The sequence below is a fragment of the Dendropsophus ebraccatus genome, chromosome 4 (genome assembly GCF_027789765.1).
Source record: "Dendropsophus ebraccatus isolate aDenEbr1 chromosome 4, aDenEbr1.pat, whole genome shotgun sequence".
Taxonomy (NCBI): Eukaryota; Metazoa; Chordata; class Amphibia; order Anura; family Hylidae; genus Dendropsophus; species Dendropsophus ebraccatus.
The window spans coordinates 152436260-152459086 of NC_091457.1; the positions used below are offsets into that span (position 1 = coordinate 152436260).

At 42.7% G+C, this 22827-nt stretch overlaps 1 protein-coding gene across 1 annotated transcript; it reads left to right on the forward strand.

Moving 5' to 3' along the window:
* Positions 1-159: 159 nt before the first annotated feature.
* Positions 160-9566, forward strand: LOC138789358 (complement factor H-related protein 2-like). The gene is made up of 5 exons (XM_069967968.1): positions 160-2745; positions 3797-3832; positions 7595-7774; positions 9263-9457; positions 9541-9566. Exons 1-5 carry the CDS (start codon positions 2562-2564, stop codon positions 9564-9566), a joined length of 621 nt encoding a protein of 206 aa, XP_069824069.1. The 5' UTR covers positions 160-2561.
* The last annotated feature ends 13261 nt before the right edge of the window (positions 9567-22827 follow it).

Below are 22827 nucleotides of genomic sequence, written 5' to 3' on the forward strand. Positions count from 1 at the left end.
TTTATTGCATATAATTTTAATGTTGATGTACATGAATAATACAAGCTAACTAAGAACAAGTAACCAGCCTGAATCTCCCATAATGGTATTTGAAGGGATAATAATACAAACAAAATACATAGAAGGCAAGTACATATATAATATGTCCTATTTATATGTGCAGATTTGTTACTATTCTGCACAAGCCTCCAGCTTCTCTCCCAAGTCAACAATTGACCCCACAAATGACTCCGGTCCCAGGCCATAAAAATAACATACTGTATACTTACCTTCCTGACTCCTGTATATCTACCAGTATGATGCTGCTCTGGTTCTTCATTGGGTGCCCACTTCTGGATTCAGGAATGTTATGTAGCTGGCCTGTTTAGCCAATCAGTAGCTGTAATAGTATTGGCCCTCCTCAGGGGTCGCTGCAGTGGAGGGTCTGACTGGTCCCATTAATGAGATTGGCACAGAAACCTACCCCTTTACCATGTTACAGTTGACTGCTTATTCCTGGCCTTTAATGTTCAGCAGTATTTGCATCTCCTGCACTCTGTATGCATCTCGGCACTGTGCTGCAGCTTCAGAGCGGTCTGTCTAGGCTGACAGGCCGATTTGACGCTGCAGCTCACAGTCCTGGGATGCATATAGAACACAGCAGAACACCAAGAGTGTGGACAGGTAAAGTATTAACTGTTTGGGCAAGGGCTGTACAGACATTATTAATGATGTCCGTGCAGCCCTTGCTAAAAGATTATCGGGCAGTGTAATAGGCTCAGTTAACGAATGACGATCTAGCAGATTGGCGCTTGCAGTATTGATCTAGCCTTCATCAGCCCATCTAATACGACCCTAAGAGTAGAAGCCCACTTGTTTGTCAACATGGAATTTAAGTAGGTAAATTCCGGTGAATAAAAATATATATTTTTTTTTTAATTTTTTTAAACATGTACAGTATATAACTTTATTAAGGAAAATATAAATATTTGTCTACATTTTACCAGCAATTAGAGACTATCCAGCCCCACTGCTGCCACCAATGGTTATGTTGGGAACTGCAGGGCTGCACATGCTCTGGTCCCAGCACAGGTACATATGGCTTGCACTGCTGCATGCAGATACTGAACCTCCTCTCCTCCTGCACTTGGGGAAGTTGTCTGTTTCAGTAGTGCTACAGTCGGGCCCAGTGTAGCAGAGTGAGGGGGGATTGATTACAATCTGCACTGTACTGGCACAGACAGATTCCCTAAGTGTAATGTCTAATACTAACATGCATTATACTCAACATTAGAGGAGGCTTAGTATCTGCGGTGGTACTCTATTGGTGACGTGCTGTGATGTCACTACATCTGCTCTGTGTGTCCTCTTCCCACGAGAATCTGAGTCTGACTGCAGCTACACTTCCTCCCACCAAGTGACTACTTCCTACAGGGATATGTAAAAGACCCTGTGAGTGGTGGAAAGGAATGTGTGCAAAGAAGAGAAGATAATGGATAGGTCAAAAAAGAAGAGCATCTCTATTGGACAATAAAAGTACATAATATTTAAGAAACAGTAACCCTTTGCTTACTTCAGCTGTGCAACAGAAAAGATCTCACATAGAAAACACTGACATCTAGTGGTGAAGTTTACAAACTACCTTCATTACCACTTAGCTTTGAGTAAGAGGCTTTTGCAACAGGTTTGACATAAGAAACACCCGTGGTGGGACACCCTACATGTAGCAGCACTAGTGATATTGGAGAATCCAAAAATAGACGTGATATCCCCAGCTTTTCAAACAACAATAACAAAAGTTTTATTTGGCATTACAAAAAAATAAAGTAACAAGCTCTAAAGTAAAGTAATCACCACAGAGGAGGATAATATAATATTACAGCGAGATTTGGAAAAGCTGGAGGCTTGGGCAGAGAAATGACAAATGAAATTTAATGGTTTAATGTGGATAAATGTAAGGTTATGCACTTGTAAGGTTGTCAACTCTGTAGACAAGAGTGGTGCCATCTCTGGAAGGAATTGGCCATGTTTTTCTAAGGCTGGATAACCTCTTTAATGCTTTAGCATACCAGAATATGATGGACAATTTAAAGTTGCCAACTTTCTGAGAACAACAGTTTCAATATAACTGCCCTAGTGCACAATACAATGTCCATATAGGCATGGATGGGTGAGTTTGATGTGGAAGAACTTGACTGGCTGTACCGAGCCTGGACCTCAATGCCATCAGGCAATTTTGGGATAAAATTGAATGGATACAGTGAGCTGGGAGAAACTCCGATCCAAATGCTCTTCTGACTGAAAGGGCAAAAAATACTTAGAGAAACCTCCAAAATCTTAATCTATGTAATTTATCTTCAGACTGATGACTGATTATCTCAACACAAACTATAGTCTATTTACTTTTTTGCTCTTGCGAACATCAGGCTCCGCATGGGTTCAGCTATTCTTAATCCTAATCTTAATTCATGTAATTAACCTTAAGACTGATCACATTGTCTCAACACAAATGACAGCTAGTCAATTTACCTTTCCGCTCTTGCAATCATCAGGCGCTGCACGGGTTGAACAATTCCATTAAAATGACAGAAATATTTACTTTGTTAGAAATGTATAAATACGTTCTCCATTGTAGCCCTGGGTTCTATAGAGAGAAGCAACAAGCTGGAGAAGTCTCTGGAAAACTCAAGATGTCTCCATCAGGATTCTTCTTCTTCCTGCTGATATCTGTGATGTCCTGCTGTGCGGCTTCATACCTGGATGATGGTGAGATATTGTTTACCTTATAATGGGTTTCTGTATAGACCAGGTTCACACAGTGAAGATTTAAACGACTCTGTACCCTCAATCTGTCCCTCCCCCCCCCCCCCCCCCAAACGGCTTGTACCTTCGGATAGCTGATTTTAATCAATTATCTGTCCTGGGGTCTGGTCGGCAGCTGATGCAGTTATTGTCCTGAAAAACAACTTTTAAACTTGCAGCCCTGGCACTGGCATTGCCTAGAGTGTCTGTGCATTAGGCTTGCTCCACCTCTCCGTTCCTCCTCCCCGCCCTCTTCATCATTAGGAATGCTCCAGCCAGGTATTCTCCTATTCCTCACTTGTCTGAACACTGCACAGGTGCCTTAACGATCCAGCCCATGTGCCGTGTTCTCACAGTTGATGAATAGGAGAACACCTGCCTGGAGCATTCCTAATGATGAAGAGGGCGGGAAGGAGGGACAAAGAGGGTGTGCCAGCCTAATGCACAGACACTCTAGGCCATGGCCGTTTGACACAGGGCTGCAAGTTTAAAAGTTGTTTTTCAGGACAATAACTGCATCACCTGCCGAACGGATCCCAGGACAGATCTTGGATTAAAAGCAGCTATCTGAAGGTACAAGTGGTTTGGACCTCTGTTTGCTCAAACATTTGTGCTTTTTGCCAATGCACGGTTTTAGTGGTAGGACTAAGGATTACTCTTCTGTATAAGGGTGTGTGCACACTATGGAATCCGCCAGGTAACCCACCACTGATTTCGCTGCTCGACCCCCCCACACATCTCCACCGATACCATAGACTCCATTCTATGCACAGGCGGATTCCGGTACCCGCACACTTCCTTGAGGCAAACAATAATGCTGCCCAGTTATGATTCCAGGTGATTGAACAAGTACCCCTCACACAACAGGGAAGTAATAGACTTAAAAGACTGAAGGAACATGAGGCCTACTGGATCCATACATTGAATACAGACACGGACTGAATAGAGAATATGAAGTGCTATATTCGTGACTGTTTCATATGTCTATTAACCAATTATGATCTTCTCTTCTCAGGTGTCATAGGACTGACCCCCGATAACTATACGACAGGTAGTGACATCCTCCTCCTTTCCCCACCCTGCTTTTCCTCTTTCCTTTTCTTTTTGTCCCTGAATACTCTATTGTGCATCTATAACATACCCCCCCCCCTTACCTGATATTTATATATTTATATCTTATTCACAACTATTCCCTTTAAAAACTCATATATATACATCCCCTTGTCTCAGTAAATTCATATACTGATTACCCCCACTATCATTTATTATACATGCACACCTTGTTTAGAAAACATTTTATTACCCAGTGATATATCTCCAGCGCTTTACCCATATTACATTGTGGTAACACTATGATAGCACAGCATTTCCACTACTAGCAACGGGCGGCTTGACCATGCCGACAGCCACTCTATACACCACTGCATACGCTCGTGCGTCGGATCGTATGTGTGCCAGTAGTGGTCATAGATGGATACGCCAGCAGTGCCCATAGATATGGCGCCATTATGCCACACAGTGTGCCACCACGCCGGCGGCCGTCCAGGACACAAGGCACGTGGACCAGGGCTTTAGAAGCCCGTCATTTCCCCTTCATGCCGTATACACCACGATCCATGTTGCCAGTCACAAGCAGCCCAGCCTGTGTCCAGGTATATTTTCACACACTCTGAGACAATGTTCACACTTTGTAAAACATTGGCCGTTCTGTGACCCGGCCGGGTTACAGAACGGACAGTGTTTGAGACAATTATCCCGGCCAGTACTTTCGGATGAATTGGGATGCGGGCGCTTTTTCTCTTCCTTCCGTGCAGCAATAATCTTTTCAATAACAGAGAGACTTCAGGATTAACCCTACAACCATCACACAGGTACTACACCTATCCTCTGTATCCCCTTCCATACCACTATGACTCTGCTTCAGTCCCATGACCCTCTGTTTATCACTATGGTTTATCATTGTATACTTACTATTATCTATGAGAAAAGGAGAGGGGGGGGTGCTTCCTTGTGTAGTAGGAGAAGGCCAGGTGTGTGGTAGTAGAAGACTACAAGGGGCCACTCACCTGGAGGAGTTGTGCAAGATTAGGCACAACTCTATTGATGGCATGAATGGTTGTACTCCGCAGCTGTTCCAGGGCATCACCACCGAAGGTGGGAAGAGAGTATGCAGATATCGTAACCAGTCGGTTACAGGACCAAAACAGGAACCCCTTACAACTTGGGTCAGCGCAGAAGTACTGTGGCATATACGTGGTGGTATAAGTCGGCTCCGTATACTTACTAACGGTATATACCAACCGCACTGGATATAGTATAACAGTTACTTTTATTGCAACACCTTTCGGCCTTCACAAAGGAATTTTTCAAGCATAAAAAAGTAGACAACATGGGTACATTATATAGGCAAACCCTAATGAAGTGATTGGGAGGAACTACTGGGTCAGTGACCCGGGAGGGTTCGGTCATTAATCATCAGCAGATGTGTGTGAACAGCACATGGCTAATGGCGCAACATAAATAAATAAATAAAATATAAACATAGAGAAAATGTAAGCTACATGAATAGTTCCCAAGGGATCACGAATGATCATAGGAGTAATGCAAAAAGACCAAAATTTCGAACAAATAAATAAATAAATGAATAAATAAATGGATAGGATCATTAAGCGTATATAAATGTATAAATACATGAAGATATATACCCAATACCAGAAAAAATAAATAAATAGATACATAAGCGAGTAAATGAATACATGTTCATGTCCTTAAACAGATCAGAGTCCCGGTTATAATGGTAAATAGTCCGTTCAAGTTTGTTTATGATCAGTTAGTTTGGTTTAAAGCTTACCATTATGGTGAATTCAGGGGGAACATAACTCCCATCGGAGTCTTGAAAGCCAGGTCTGCTCACATACCAGAGAGTGTGGAGGGGCCGGGTGATTGTTCCGGCGTCTGACGTCATGACTTCCCGTCGTGCCGCATCACCACGCTATTCCTGAAACTGGAGTAGCGTAATAGATAGCGTAAAAAGTCTTTAGTAGCGTAAGTATGATGCAGGGCGTCGGTGAGTTAGTGGACAGAAACAAATGAATGAAAGAAGGATGATTTAGAGTAGGTCCGAAATGAAGGGCATGTGACATAACATGAATTGTTTAATTTAGTTTAACATGAATTGTTAACATTTCATTTTGTTTGAGAAATAAAAAGTAAAAGACAAGAGTATATTAATTAAATTAGTATTCTAATGCCATCTAGAAGGATTCACGTCTACATAGGTTAGACCATCGATCGGGGCCCCGAGTAGTACGTTAGGGCCCTATTCCACCGGACGATTATCGTTTGCATAATCGTTAACGATTAATGATCTCAAACGACCACTATTGCGAAAGACCTGAAAACGTTCGTTCATTTCCATGGAACGATAATCATTACTTATGATCGTAATTGCGATCGTTTTTCTTCGCTATTTATTCGCTATTGCGTCCGTATCTATTGCGAACGACCGAACGATGTCTTATTCAATGCGAACGATTTGCGAACGTTTTGCGAACGAGCAACGATAAAAATAGGTCCAGGTCTTATAAAGCGATCAACGATTTCTCGTTCGGTCGTTAATCATTAACTACATTTCAACCGAACGATTATCGTTTAGATTTGAACGATTTAACGATAATCTGAACGATAATCATCCGGTGGAATAGGGCCCTTACTCCAGTTTCAGGAATAGCGTGGTGATGCGGCACGACGGGACGTCATGACGTCAGACGCCGGAACAATCACCCGGCCCCTCCACACTCTCTGGTATGTGAGCAGACCTGGCTTTCAAGACTCCGATGGGAGTTATGTTCCCCCTGAATTCACCATAATGGTAAGCTTTAAACCAAACTAACTGATCATAAACAAACTTGAACGGACTATTTGCCATTATAACCGGGACTCTGATCTGTTTAAGGACATGAACATGTATTCATTTACTCGCTTATGTATCTATTTATTTTTTCTGGTATTGGGTATATATCTTCATGTATTTATACATTTATATACGCTTAATGATCCTATCCATTTATTTATTCATTTATTTATTTATTAGAAATGTTTGTCTTTTTGCATTACTCCTATGATCATTCGTGATCTCTTGGGAACTATTCATGTACCTTACGTTTACTCTATGTTTATATATATTTTTTTATTTATTTATGTTGCGCCATTAGCCATGTGCTGTTCACACACATCTGCTGATGATTAATGACCGAACCCTCCCGGGTCACTGACCCAGTAGTTCCTCCCAATCACTTCATTAGGGTTTGCCTATATAATGTACCCATGTTGTCTACTTTTTTATGCTTGAAAAAGGCCTTTGTTTTACTTGTGAAGGCCGAAAGGTGTTGCAATAAAAGTAACTGTTCTACTATATCCAGTGCGGTTGGTATATACCGTTAGTAAGTATACGGAGCCGACTTATACCACCACTTATATGCCACAGTACTTCTGTACTCAGATAGACTGCCATTATGACATGGAGGCTGTTGGATTCCGCGGCAGAAAATTCCATTGCAGAATTCCCCCAGTTTTACTCCATGTGAACAGAGCCATACAGTAATTATTCCCACTTAGTTACATCTCTGAAGAGTACGACCCATTACCACAGACGAGCAGATGTATGCCTGTCTATTCACCGACGATCACTGACAGTTTTGCAGGAGCCGATTATCAGATGAATTTTTAGAAAAATATGTATTGTTTTTATATATATTTTCACAGAATTATTATATTCATTTATCACATTTACTAAAATATTTTTCCTTTCCAGAAGTGAAGGAGTGCGGCCCACCGCCAGCCATATTATATGGAGACCTCGTGGAGCCTAGAAAAGAGAAATATACATCTGGAGACACTGTGGAATACGGCTGCTTAATTAATTATGTTCTTGAAGGAAACAGGATTGTGAAGTGTGTGGAAGACGTCTGGGAGGAGCTGCCAATTTGTCAAGGTGTCTCCATTATACTTCATGACTGTGTATGTAATGTGCATACAAGCAATATAAAGGAACCATTAGGATTAGAGATGATTGAACAGGGATGAAGTTCAGGTTCAAACAAACCCGAACCTTCCACATTTGACTCCCGCTGCCTTTCCGTTCTGTGGGGAAGATGGAGACAGCCCGAGTACCACCTGGAAAACAGGGATACAGCCTAGGTAATAGGCACTCGGGCTGTCTCCACCTTCCCCAAAGAACGGGAAGGCAGCGGGAGTCAAATGTCGAAGGTTCGGGTTTGTTTGAACCTGAACTTCGGCCCTGCTTTATCATCTCTAATTAGGGTACCTGCACACGTACTGGATTCGCAGCGAATTTCACACTGCGAGTTTGCAGTGAAATTCGCTGCGAATCCTTGTACTGTGAAGTTCAATGGGGTTACATATCCTCAGCGGAATTTTCATCCTGCTGCGAGTATATAACCTGCCCCCTTTAACCCCCTGCCGCCCACAGCATACATTACCTACTCGGCGCCACAGCTACATGTGAGGCTCCCGTTGGTCCCGCTCAGCCAATCAGTGCACGACAGCACTGATTGGCTGAGTGGGACCGACGGGAGCCTCACATGCAGCCGCGGCACTGAGTAGGTAATGTATGCTGAGGCCTCTGGGTGGCGGGGGGTAAAGGGGCTGGGTTACATACTTGCAGTGGAATGAAAATTCACTGAACTTCACAGTACAGAGATTTGCAGCGAATTTCACTGCAAACTCTCAGTGTGAAATCCGCTGCGAATCCGATACGTGTGAAGTTACCCTTAGGATAAAATTTGTAACCGCACAGAGGAAATGTTCTCCCTATATTGTACCATTGTGCTGATCATTAAAGTTCCATGTCAGGAACTGTCCAGAGCAGCAGCAAATCCCCATAGAAAACCTCTCCTGCTCTGGACAGTTCCTGACATGGCCAGAGGTGGCAGCAGAGAGCACTGTGTCAGACTGGAGAGAATACATCACTTCCTGCAGGATATACAGCAGCTGATAAGTATGGGAAGACTTGAGAATTTTGAAATTACAAATCTATATAACTTTCTGAAACCAGTTGATCTGAAAGATTTTCACTGGAGTACCCCTTTAGGATTTTTTTTTTACTTTTCCATGCAATTTAAAAAGGACTTTGCTATCATTTTTAATGCACAAAATAACAGCATTACGGCCATTTTGCTTTACTGCATCCGTGCGCTGATGGTCAGTTTCCCAGAGATTTCAATACAACACATTACTACGCTAGGTTTACACTATGAAAAAATGACGGCCATCTTTCAAAACAAAAACAGACTGCCATCATTTTTACACCCAAAAATACACCTTTTTTTTTTTTTTTTTTGTTAAAAATTATGGCCGTACTTTGCTTTTCTTTTTCTGTGTGTGAACATGGCCTCAAAGTGACTGTGTTAAATATATCAAAGGAAACTGTTATGGTCAGAATGTCTGTTTTCTGTTTCAGGGCCGTGTATTGTAGAGGAGAAGGTCATGATTGAAAATAATATAGAGCTAAAGTGGAACGATACACAGCAAATCAGTCTACATGGTAGCACAGTAGAATTTACTTGTAGTATTGGATACGCGTCTCCTCCTGGCATGAGCATGAGAATTGTTTGTACAAATATAAAACTGGACTATCCTAAATGCTTTGCAGCGAGTAAGTGTAAAACCTTAGATGTTAGTAAAAGATCATGGTTTAATCATGTTTCTACACCTTATAATTTGCATTATCCTTGGTAGAAGCTGCTTGGCACAGGCCACTATGAGCTGTTTTTGCTATTCCTTTATACCCCAAGTAGTCTATGTGTATCACATTTTTTACCATTCTGCACAAGCCTCCAGCTTCTCTCCCAAGTCAACAATCCACACCACAAAGGACTCGAGTCCCAGGCTACTTAGCTTCTTTAATGTAATCATTAAAGGGGCTGTCTAGCCAAGATTATTTTTGCCCTGTGAGTGGGATGAATAAAAAAAATTACATGTACTTCACTTCCTGACTCCTGCACTGCTGCCAGTATCCTGCTGCTCTGGTTCCCCATTGTGTGACCACGCCTAGGTTCAGGGATGTTATGTAGCCAGTCTGCAGTTGAAGTAGTAGTAGTAGTTGTCCTGCCTTAGGGGTCGTTGCAGCAGCAGGTTTAAATGGGCCCATATATCAGGAGCACTACCAAACCATGTTAAGGTTGACTGTTTATACCTGACCTGCTGAAATTTAGCTTCAATGCTCAGTAGTATATGGTGGACTGTGCAGCAGCACTCACAGGAGAAGAGGTGTCACACAGATTAGGAGGTGAATAGGACAGTAGCAGAGAAGATAAGAACTGTGTTAACCCCTTAACTCCAACCCTGGTCTAAAAGAACTATATGAAGATGGGTCCTCATTATGGACTGGAACCAACTCAGAGTTAGCCGACAGATCCACATCCACTCTATATATGCTACATGGATTACTCCTATTGGTGGAGAGACGTGAGATGGTTAGGATTTTTGACAACACTTGGTTTGGAGAGGGGTGGTGACCAGACTGACAGACTCTCATGAATGTGACTGGGTGTGGCATAATGAATAAACAGAAAACTTAACCCTTACACAATCACAGTCCCACAGTGTATGCTTTTAGGCAGTAAATAGGTTTATTTCTGACATTCGGATTGAGGGGTGTCCAGCCTGGTAAGCAGCTTATAGTAAGGCTTTCTGATACCCCCTTTTCCAAGGAACATTTCTGTGCTTTCTTTTTGAATTTGTGGTGATGAAGTGAATTAACATTTTGCAAATTGTAAGAGGAGCTGCACCTCTGTCACTGCGCATGTTGCAATGCATCAAAGGAAATGGAAATAATAGGGTAAAAATGTTTGCTTTATGTTTCAGTGCCGTGTTATTTGCCCGAGAACATCTTGAATGATAATAACATAATGCTGACTGCAGAAAATGTCAACATTCTTTCCACTCAACATGGGGAGGTCGTAGAATTTATTTGCAGAACTGGATATAGAGCTCCTCCGGGCACAAGCATGACAGTTGTTTGCATTCAAGGAAACATGAATTATCCCAAATGCCTAAAAAGCGGTCAGTGTCAAAATCTTACATATCACTGGAAGATCACACCCCATTTACATTTACACAACAGAGGACACAAAACTCCCCCCCCCGGGTGCTTTGCATTGACACACCAGGATCTAACCCACTGTGTGCATTTACACTACCGGAAGTCCACTTGATTATCAACATGGTATTCCGGTGAATTAAAAAAAATCTATACAATATATATATCTTTCAAAGGGATCCCTGATCCCTTCACCATGAAATGCTACATAAGCTATCACCATCATGTTATAGAGCAGAATATCCTGTGCAGATTGATATATATCTTTATGGGAAAAGATTCAGTATAACTTGTAATTTATTGATTGAAATCTCTGATGTTTCCATGCTAAAGAGTCCAGTCCATTGAGTGACTCCGCCCACTGGACTCTTTAACACAGAGTGAGCAGGACTTTCCATCAACAGGTAACAAGTTATTCTGAATCTTTTGCATAAAGATATATATCAATCTGCTCACTTCATCTTGCCCTATAACAGGATGGTGATAGATTAGACAGCATTATCATGGTGACAAGTTTCCTTTAATAAAGGTATATAACTTGGTAATATAACTATGTTAAGGAAAATTTAATTTCTTTACACATTTTTTGCAGCCTTCTTACATTGTACTGTATACCAACAATAAGAAATGATACAGCCCCTCTGCTGCCACCAATGGTTGTGTTGGGAACTGCAGGGCTGAACAAGCTCTGGTCCCAGCACAGCTACATTTGTCTTGCACTGCTGCATGCAGATACTGAGTCTCCCTTCCTTCGACAGTTGGGGAGGCTGTCTGTGACAGCAGTGTTACAGCAGCAGCACAATATAGTGTATGTGTGTGTGTGGGGGGGGCTTTATTACACTCTGTACTGTACTGGCACAGACAGCTCCCCCTTATGTAATGTCTATTCTAATACTAATATGCACTTAACATTGGAAGATGCATGCAGCAGCACTAGCAATATTGGGGTTTGAGCAGTTCTGCAGTTCCCAACACAGCCATGGCATAGAAATATACTCCTGTTGTTTAGCAGATATAGATTTCTGCTATAATTTACGCCTAAATCATGGTAAATCTGGCGTGGAAGGAGCAAACACCTCTTCCCTGCCTTGCCGCAACTGTTACAGCATACGTACACCACGGAGAAGGTAAGTATCCGCACCTTCTCCATGGTGAATGCCACCGCCACAGCTTTCATAAATATCTACAGTAATGTATATATTGTATAACATGCATGAATATGTACACTACAGACAGAGAGAGATAGATAGATAGATAGATAGATAGATAGATAGATAGATAGATAGGAGATAGATAATAGATAGATAGATAGATAGGAGATAGATAATAGATAGAGAGAGAGAGAGATCTGCTCTTTCCTTGTTTTTGATATTTTAGTTTTTTCTTTTTTTTATTATAGAGTAAACCTCAATGCGAGCTGGATAACCGCACGTGACACGGCGTACCATCTGATTCGCTGTACATGGCGCCAACAAGACGCATGAAACATATAACTACAATTACAAACAGAGGAAGACGCTACTCACCAATAATACTAATTAAAAATAACCAATAAAGTTTTTGCCATAAATCGTTTGCTTATATAATGTATTCTCCTGTTATTTATGTATACTACTTCATATATAATTGCTTTTTTTTTAACACAACTAGATGTTCCAGATCAGAATTTAGGTAAGGAGATTTCCCGTTATGGCAGACAGCCTTAAAGGGATATTCTCAGCTAGAGAAGTTATGCCCTGGGCACAATATCTGAAAGGTAAGGCATAACTATGAGATCATTGGGGGGCGCTTACCGCTGGGGCCTTTAGTTATGTCCAATCCTGTGAATATAATGGGTAGAGGAGGGATGGGAACCTTTGGCTCTCCAGCTGTTGCAAAACCACAATTCCCACTATGCCTGGACAGCCGACGGCTGTCAGACAGCACCAGCATGGGTTTCATTTGCCACATTAAAGCTGGGTTCACACTACGTATATTTCAGTCAGTATTGTGGTCCTCATATTGCAACCAAAACCAGGAGTGGATTAAAAACACAGAAAGGCTCTGTTCACACAATGTTGAAATTGAGTGGATGGCCGCCATATAATGGCAAATATTTGCTGTTATTTTAAAACCACGGCTGTTATATTGAAATAATGGCCGTTATTTACCGTTATATGGCGGCCATCCACTTAATTTTAACATCGTGTAGACAGAGCCTTTCTGTGTTTTTAATCCACTCCTGGTTTTGGTTGCAATATGAGGACCACAATACTGACTGAAATATACGTAGTGTGAACCCAGCTTGTAGGTTGGTCCAAAAAAATGAGGATGCTGGGACTAAGGGAAAACATATGCAAATGGGTAAGTAACTGGCTGAGTGATAGGAAACAGACGTTAGTCGTAGATGGAACATGCTCTGATTGGGTAACAGTTACTAGTGGGGTACCACAGGAGTCAGTGTTGGGTCCACTTCTTTTTAATATGTTTATTAAGGATCTTTTAGAGGGGCTACCGAGTAAAATTTTCATTTTTTGCAGATGACTTTCAACTGGGTAAAGTAATCACCAGAGAGGAGGATAATATAATATTACAGAGGAATTAGGAGAAGCTGGAGGCTTGGGCAGATAAATGATAAATGAAGTTTAATGTGGATAAATGTAAGGTTATGTACTTGGGCTGTAGAAATAATAAGTACAGTTATGTGCTAAAGATTTGGACGATTATCGTTCGGTGGAATAGAGAGAACGATCAGCCGATGATCGTGTCATCGGCTGATCGTTCATTTAGGGCCAGACCTAAAATCATCGTTCCCCCACCGCACATCGCTACGGTTGAATAGCGGTGCGCATCGAGCGACCGACGATTTGAGAAGCAGCAGCAGTAATACATTACCTGTCAGACCTTCTTCTCCGCTCTGTCTTCGTCCCCGGATCCTACGCCATCTAGCTTCAGAATGGCCTGTCAGCTGACGGAGAGTTCAGCCAATTACATGCCGGAACCGCCTCGGCCTGTGATTGGCTGAGTGGCCTGTCAGCTGACAGGCCATTCTGAAGCTACGACGTGCGGGACCCGGGGAGGAAGAAAGAGCGGAGAAGACCTGACAGGTAATGTATTACTGCAAGGGCTGCAAGGACATCGGTAACGATGTCCCTGCAGCCCTCACTCAACGATCATCGGGCCGTGGAATAGGCCCAGTAAACAAGCGGCGATCTAGCAGATCGGCGCTCGTTTACATCGTTGATCGGGCCCTCCTCAGCCAGTGGAATAGGACCCTAAGACAAGGGGGCATCTGCTACGCCTAGAGGAAAGCAGGTTTCAACAGCAGCACAGACGCAAGTTCTTTACTGTAAGAGCAGTGAGACTATGGAACTCTGCCACATGATGTTGCCATGGTTAATTACACAGGTCATAAAGGAAAGACTGAGATTTCTCCTCTTTTAAATCCAATCCTGGCTTTGACGTCAAAAATTTGTCAGCTAAATCTCACTGTGTAAAGGCTCCCTCAGACCCTCTTTGAATTTTCTCTTTTATTAACTTGGATTAGTCAGCAGGTTAAAGCAGGAGATGTATGTGCATGTTTTATTCAGCATTACAACCAGAGGTTCCATAATAACAGCCACATACAGTATGTCCCAGTAGAGTGCGAGTGCAAGGGATTACCCAGAGAAGAATTCTGTTTTATACATTTCATATACTAAACATATTGTGTGGACCTCTAGTGGCATCTCTATGTAACTACCACAACCCTGGCCATGTATACCTTAAGCTTTTGCGACCTCTAGTGTCCAACAGAGGGTATTGCTTCTTTCAGCTGGGTTCACACTACGTATATTTCAGTCAGTATTGTGGTCCTCATATTGCAACCAAAACCAGGAGTGGATTAAAAACACAGAAAGGCTCTGTTCACACAATGTTGAAATTGAGTGGATGGCCGCCATATAACGGTAAATATTTGCTGTTATTTTAAAACCACGGCTGTTATATTGAAATAATGGCCGTTATTTACCGTTATATGGCGGCCATCCACTTAATTTTAACATCGTGTAGACAGAGCCTTTCTGTGTTTTTAATCCACTCCTGGTTTTGGTTGCAATATGAGGACCACAATACTGACTGAAATATAAGTAGTGTGATCCCAGCCTTGTAAATCTGTAAAATATATTTCTGTTCTGCCTGAAATTCCTGGTATCACAATGCAAGTTGAATTTTTTTTCTGATTAATAGACTTATTTGTTGACACTATTTAACTGTGATTTTTTGCACATGTATATGCTGATATTGTAAGTTTTGGCTTATACACTTTAATATATCTTGTTTATAGGTTGATTATTATTATTATTATTTTATTTATTTATTTATTCATTTATTTATAAAGCCACCTTAATTCCAGAGCACTAGCAGGGCCGCTTTAACCAGAGGGCACATGGTGCACGTGCACCGGGCCCACTGGTTAAAGGGGCCCCCTCGAGCAGGCCGGCCGTTGCTATGTGCGACCAATGCTGTCGCACAGGGCTCCGGCCACCAGCCTGTCAGGGGGGAGCGCCATGGATGGGTAATCTACTTACCCCTCCATGGCGCCCCCTGCAGGGCCCCCCCGGCGTTCGCCGCTGCCCCCGCCCGCTGCTGCTGCGGCGCTTCAGCGCTGCAGCAGCAGCGACACTGACAGAGAGAGAGCCATTGGCTCCCTCCCTGTCAGTCACTCTCGTGGCCGCACTTCCTGCGGTCACAAGAGGCCGCACTCTCCCTCTATCGCCCGACGTCACTGGAGCGTCGGCGCGAGGGTAAGGGGAGTGCAGCCTCTTGTGACTGCAGGAAGTGCGGCCACAAGAGGGAAGAGAATTGGAACGCGTGGACCTAGGTGAGTAACAGTGTTTGTTTTTTTCAATGTTATATGGGAGGGGGAGCTATATACTATGGGGGGGGGCACAGGGGGCTATATACTATGGGGGAGGACAGGGGGCTATATACTATGGGGGAGCACAGGGGGGCTATATACTATGGGGAGCACAGGGGGGCTATATACTATTGGGGAGCACAGGGGGCTATATACTATGGGGGAGCACAGAGGAGCTATATACTATGGGGGAGCACAGGGAGCTATATACTATGGGGGAGCACAGGGGAATTATATACTATGGGGGAGCACAGGTGGCTATATACTATGGGGGGGCACAGGGGAGCTATATACTATGGGGGAGCACAGGGGACTATATACTAATGGGGAGCACAGGGGACTATATACTAATGGGGAGCATAGGGGTCTATATACTATGGGGAGCACAGGGGAGCTATATACTATGGGGGAGCACAGGGGAGCTATATACTATGGGGGAGCACAGGGGACTATATACTACTGGGGAGCACAGGGGTCTATATACTATGGGGAGCACAGGGAAGCTATATACTATGGGGGAGCACAGGGGAGCTATATACTACTGGGGAGCACAGGGGGCTATATACTACTGGGGAGCACAGGGGGCTATATACTATGGGGGAGCACAGGGGCTGTATACTATGGGGGAGCACAGGGGAGCTATATACTATTGGGGAGCACAGGGGGCTATATACTATTGGGGAGCACAGGGGAGCTATATACTATTGGGGAGCACAGGGAGCTATACACTATTGAGGAGCACAGGGGTCTATATACTATGGGGGAGAGCACAGGGGGGCTATATATTATGGAGAGCACAGGGGGCTATATACTATTGGGGAGAGCACAGGGGGCTATATACTATTTGGGGGGAGCACAGGGGGGCTATATACTATTGGGGGAGAGCACAGGGGGGCTATATACTATTGTGGGAGAGCATAGGGGTCTATATACTATTGGAGAGCACAGGGGGCTATATACTATTGGGGGAGAGCACAGGGGGGCTATATACTATTGGGGGAGAGCACAGGGGGGCTATATACTATTGTGGGAGAGCACAGGGGTCTATATACTATGGGGGAGAGCACAGGGGGGCTATATATTATGGAGAGCACAGGGGGGCTATATACTATTGGGGAGAGCACAGGGGGCTATATACTATTGGGGGGAGCACAGGGGGGCTATATACTATTGGGGGAGAGCACAGGGGGGCTATATACTATTGTGGGAGAGCATAAGGGTCTATATACTATTGGATAGCACAGGGGGCTATATACTATTGGGGGAGAGCACAGGGGGGCTATATACTATTGTGGGAGAGCACAGGGGGGCTATATACTATTGTGGGAGAGCACAGGGGGGGCTATATACTACTGGGGAGAGTGCACAGGGGGCTATATACTAATGGGGGAGCGCACAGGAGGGCTGTATATAACTGGAGGAGCACATGAGGGTCTATATACTACAGGGACACCTTAAAACTATGGAGGCACAGAGGGGTGTAACTATGTAGGGGTACAGAGGGGTGTAACTACTGTATAGGGGTACAAGGGACCTAACTACTGTATGTGTTGGAGCCTAAAATATTTCTCTGGCAGATTCTGGAGAGAAGATTCACAGCCAGGAGAAGACTTCAAGGTGGCCCAGGCTGGATGGAGAGAAAAAGAAAAGGTGACAGACTCTGAGCGGAGAAGACGCCCCCGGTGAGTCACTGGATGTAACTGCACTCTGTTATAGGGTTGTAGTGTTAGGGGTCATGATGTGGCGGTATTATGTAATGGTATCATTGGTGATATCTTTCTGTTTTGTTCAGTGCAGTTTTTATGTAATATGTAATCACTGTATGGTGGAAATAGTGTTATAAGGTAACTACTGTATGTATTGGGGCTCCTGATACAGTGTGGGGGCAAATTCAGTACATTATACAATGTGCCAAAAGGGAAGGGGGGGGCCCACTCTTGAGGGCTGTGCACTGGGCCCACCAATGTATTAAAACGGCCCTGAGCACTAGTATATATCTTCTTATTCAGTACATGTGTTTTTATCTGTCAGATATTACCTATTACCCAGCTTTCCCACCACCTTGTACTCAATATGATGGGGAACACCCAGCTTTCCCACCATCTTGTACTCAATATGATGGGGGTCACCCAGCTTTCCCAGCATCTTGTACTCAATATGAAGGGGGTCAGCTAGCTTTCCCAGTATCTTGTACTCAATATGATGTGGAACACCAAGCTTTCCCAGCAACTTGTACTCAATATGAAGGGGGTCACCTAGCTTTCCCAGCATCTTTTAGTCAGTATCATGGCGGTCACCCAGCTTTCCAGCATCCTTTACTCAATATAATGGGTGTCACCCAGCTTTCCCAGTATTCTGTATTCAGTATGGTGGAGGTCACCCAGCTTTCCCAGCACCCTGGATTCGGTATGATGAGGTCACTCAGCTTTTCAGCATCCTTTACTCAATATGATGGGGGACACCCAGCTTTCCCAGCATCTTGTATTCAGTATGATGGGGGTCAACTAGCTTTCCCAGCATCTTGTACTCAATGTGATGGTGGTCACCCAGCTTTTCTAGCATCTTGTAGTCAGTATGGTGGGGATCATCCAGCTTTTCCAGCATCTGGTACTCAATATGATGGTGGTTACCCAGCTTTTCCAGCATCTTTTAGTGAGTATGATGGGGGTCACCCAGCTTTCCAGCATCCTTTACTCAGTATGATGGGTGTCACCCAGCTTTCCCAGCATCCTGTATTCAGTATGATGAGGTCACCCAGCTTTCCAGCATCCTTCACTCAATATGATGGGGTCACTCAGCTTTCCCAGCATCTTGTACTCAATATGATGTGGAACACCTAGCTTTCCCAACATTTTGTACTCAGTATGTTGGTGGTTATCCAGCTTTCCCAGGGGTAGTGATACCTTGGTATAAGTAGAGATTGGTATAAGTTTCAGACAATAAAACACATCCACATCTTTTATCTATATATATAAGAGGATGTGTCTGCACCATAGTGCACTTGTTCATATTGGCAATCTTCACAAAAAAATACAAAAAAAGGAACTAAATATGTCAAAGACAATGTAATTATTAGATCATTTAGTATAGTAGTTCTTTATATTTCCAAATAATAGTCTCACAGTTAACAAATAATACAAGAATATGAAGAATGAATATCACCATCCTGTTACCAAACAAATCCCAGTATACAAAGACCATTATTTGAATTCACAGCAACCCCAGATATATGTATGGGCTCAATTTTAGACATATTTAAAAAAAAATTAAAACATAACTGTGATAGGGCCCTTATAATCCTCCCCCTTATAATCTCTGCCTGTCCAATAATATCCCTCCCCACTTTGTTACTCTTCCTATCCCATAATACGGCTGTTATTAATGTTGATCTTCAATAACAACGTCCATTGTTTGCACTTATTTTTACATTGTGTGAACATAGCCTTCAGGTGCAAAAATCTGTTTCTTTAAGGTGCTACACATAAAGTGCAATCCCGACGTGTTTCCCCCTTTAATGTAATATACCAGGGGATCATCGGGGATAAGTATAACCATAATAGGTGTATGCAGATTGCTATCTGACTGCTTTGAGCTCTTATTACAGTATATTGTAGCACAGAGCATAAATAGGCATGGGACAATAACAATGGCAGCTTGATTGCAGTGGGAAAATATCAATTTACAGTAGAACACAGCTAAATAGTCATGGAAAATAATAATTAACAGCTGTATACAGAGACTGAATGGACATAAATATTAATTCTTAGGCTGGGTTCACACTACGTTTTTTTTATCCATTTTTACAAAAAACGGATGGAGAAACGGATTCATTTGTGTACATTTATTTTTCCATTGACTTCCATTATAAAAGAAAATGGATCAAACGCATCCATTTTTTTAGCATACACAAAAAAATTTGGTCGACCACATTTTTGTGTACGTTTAAAAAAGTACAGATGCCTTTTGATCCCTTTTTTTATATAATGGAAGTCAATGGAAAACAGATCAAAATGGTTGCACACAATTGCATCCATTTTTCCCTCCATAGTGTGAACCCAGCCTTACTGGTACCAAGATGAATAGTAGAGAAGACCCGGCACTCACCAAATAAGTTCTGCTATTTCATTATAGTGCAGGTGACATCAGGTACATATAGGACACGTTTTTATCCAAGCATCAGCTTAGTGGTAGTGCACACAAATGTATCCGGTTTTGCCTCTGTTTTTTTAAAAAACAGATGTACAGAATGTAGCGTAAACCCAGCCTTACTGGTACACAGACGAATAGTAGAGAAGACCCGGCACTCACCAAATAAGTTCTGTCACCTGCATTACAATAAAATGGCAGAACTTATTTGGTGAGTGCTGGGTCTTCTCTACTATTTGTCTACCACCTCGAGCACCACCGACCCACGGAAGTGCCGTCCTCTCCATACTTTACTGGTACCTGAGGGCATAAAAACCTTAAAAAGAAAACATTCAGTTAGTTTCTGTCATTTAGTCCGAGTCCTCCCAGGGCATTTGTCTTCGTGATCCACTTTGATTAAGTTTTCTGTCCTTTCAATACAGGCAAATGGCAGCACTTTGTGATCTAACAGCTGTCCAGACGGACCCGAGGTGTTTTCAGAACTTAAAAAATACAGCACTCTGATCGTAAAGCAAATGTAGAAACGAAAATTGTATAGAATCCATAGTCACAGAGACAGCTCTCTGCCTGTCAGACACCCATTAGAGGCCTTTTTCCTTGTCAATCAGAGTGCACTGACTGGCAGAGAGCCATGACTAGGTCACCGGCCAAATCACTAGTCCAGGCTCTCCCCCTGAACCGCGTGGGTCCCCCCACCCAGTGTAATTTATATTCTTGTATACCGTACACAGGGGGAAGCTGCCTGACATGATCGCTTTGTTCAGCAGCCTCTCTACATAGCGAGTGGTTATTGCTATCAGTACTAGAGGTTCTGGCTGAGCGAGCCGTTATAGCAATCACTGCTCTCTGTAGAGAGGCTGTCGCACACAGCGATCGTGACGGGCAGCTTTCCCTTCTGCATTCCCTAACAAAAACATTTACTTACTTACTTACTGCTGCCAGTTAATGGAAGCGGATATGTAAAATAAAAACTATACATTTCTTTTCATAAAGTTAGATTACACAATAATATAACTTTATTAAAACAATGGGGGAGATTTATCAAACATGGTGTAAAGTAAAACTGTCTCAGTCGCCCCCGGCAACCAATCAGATTCCTCCTTTCATTCCTCACAGATTCTTTGAAAAATGAAAGATGGAATCTGATTGGTTGCTAGGGGCAACTGGGCCAGTTTCACTTTACACCATGTCTGATAAATCTCCCCAAATGTGTTAGCAAAAAAAATGAAAATAAAATTTCAATCTCCGGAGTACTCCTTTAATGTATGTAATCAACATTCAGACTGATCCCATTATCTCAATGCAAGCGATAGGTAGTTTATTTACTTTTCTGCTTTGGTGAGCAATGGGTTGAACAATTCCAGTAAAATAACAAGGATATTTACATTCCAAGAAAACGTATAAATACGTTCTGTTTTTTATTGTAGCATTTGATAGAGAGAAGCAACAAGCTGGAGAAGTCTCTGCTCTGGATATATCAGAATGTCTCCATCAGGATTCTTCCTCCTGCTGATATCTGCAATGTGCTGTTGTGCAGCTCCACAGTATGGTGAGATATCATTTACCTTATCATAGGGTCATGTATAGACTAGGCTTATAATGCAGTTTTGATTATTTATTTAACCAAAGAGTACAGGACGTCACTATGTATGACTTTTCTCCTTTTCTCCTTTTTTTTTTTTAGGATTTCCTCTAAAAGACTCCACAAAACCATCTGGTGTGAATTTGATTTAGGCTATGTTCACACAACAAACTATTTTTTTAAAAAAAAGAATGGCCGTTGTTTTCCATTAAGACAACGGACTGCATGTCATACTGCAGTGACGTGCATTAAAGTCAATGGAACAAAGGCCTTTGTTTTCACACAATGTATTGAACAATGACCGTTCTTTTAGTACATTGTGTGAACATAACCTTAAAGGACAACTCCGGCAATTTGCATTTTCAGCTAATTTAAAAGACATTACAAAGCTATATAACTTTGTAATGTGTGTTATGAAGCTACATGGCCCTGTTTTCCCCCTCTTCCACCCGCGACCCTCCCTTTGGAAGTGAAATAAAGTATTCATACCAAATAACTGTCAACCACATTCTCTTCTCCCTGGCGCCATCTTGTGTCCATGCCGTGAGAGCTGGATGTGGGCCTGGTCTTCTTCCTCTTTGGCGTCTTCTAGTAAAGTGAATGGGAGAGGAAACTGCAGGGCTTTTTCCTTTGCTATTGGCCGCACATCTCCTGTTCACACAAAGATGTGATCAGCCAAGGAACGGGTGTTTTCATGCTCCTCAGCTGCAATGCTTCTTGCCGATAATCGTCCCGCATAAAAGGCCCTTTAGTTTCTATTGCACATGTAAGTAGGAGGGATTGTGGGAAAATCCGTGCACAGCTACACCGACACAATACAGGAGATCAGGAAAGGTTGTGGCAATATGTCATTAACTTTTGGGAAAACCAGTCAGTAGAACACAGCAGATGGTGACGTAACGTTCTCTTGTCTTGACACTAAAGCCGAAACGGAAAAGATTTGTTATGGAATTATTATATTCAGTTATCACATTTACTTCTCTTTTCAGAAGTGAAGGAGTGCGGCCCGCCGCCAGCTATATTATATGGAGACCTTGTGGGGCCTAGACAATATATCTATACATCTGGAGACACTGTGGAATATGGCTGTTTAAAGAATTATGTTCTTAAAGGAAACAAGATAGTGAAGTGTGTGGAAGACGTCTGGGAGGAGGCGCCAACTTGTCAAGGTGTCTCCATCATACTTCATTACTATGTGTATACAAGCAATATAAAGGAACTTACATCAAACCACCATGAGGATAAGATTAGTACCCGCACAGAGGGATGTTCTCCCTATACTGTAACGTTGTGCTGAGTACTAAGATTCCTTACTTTTTT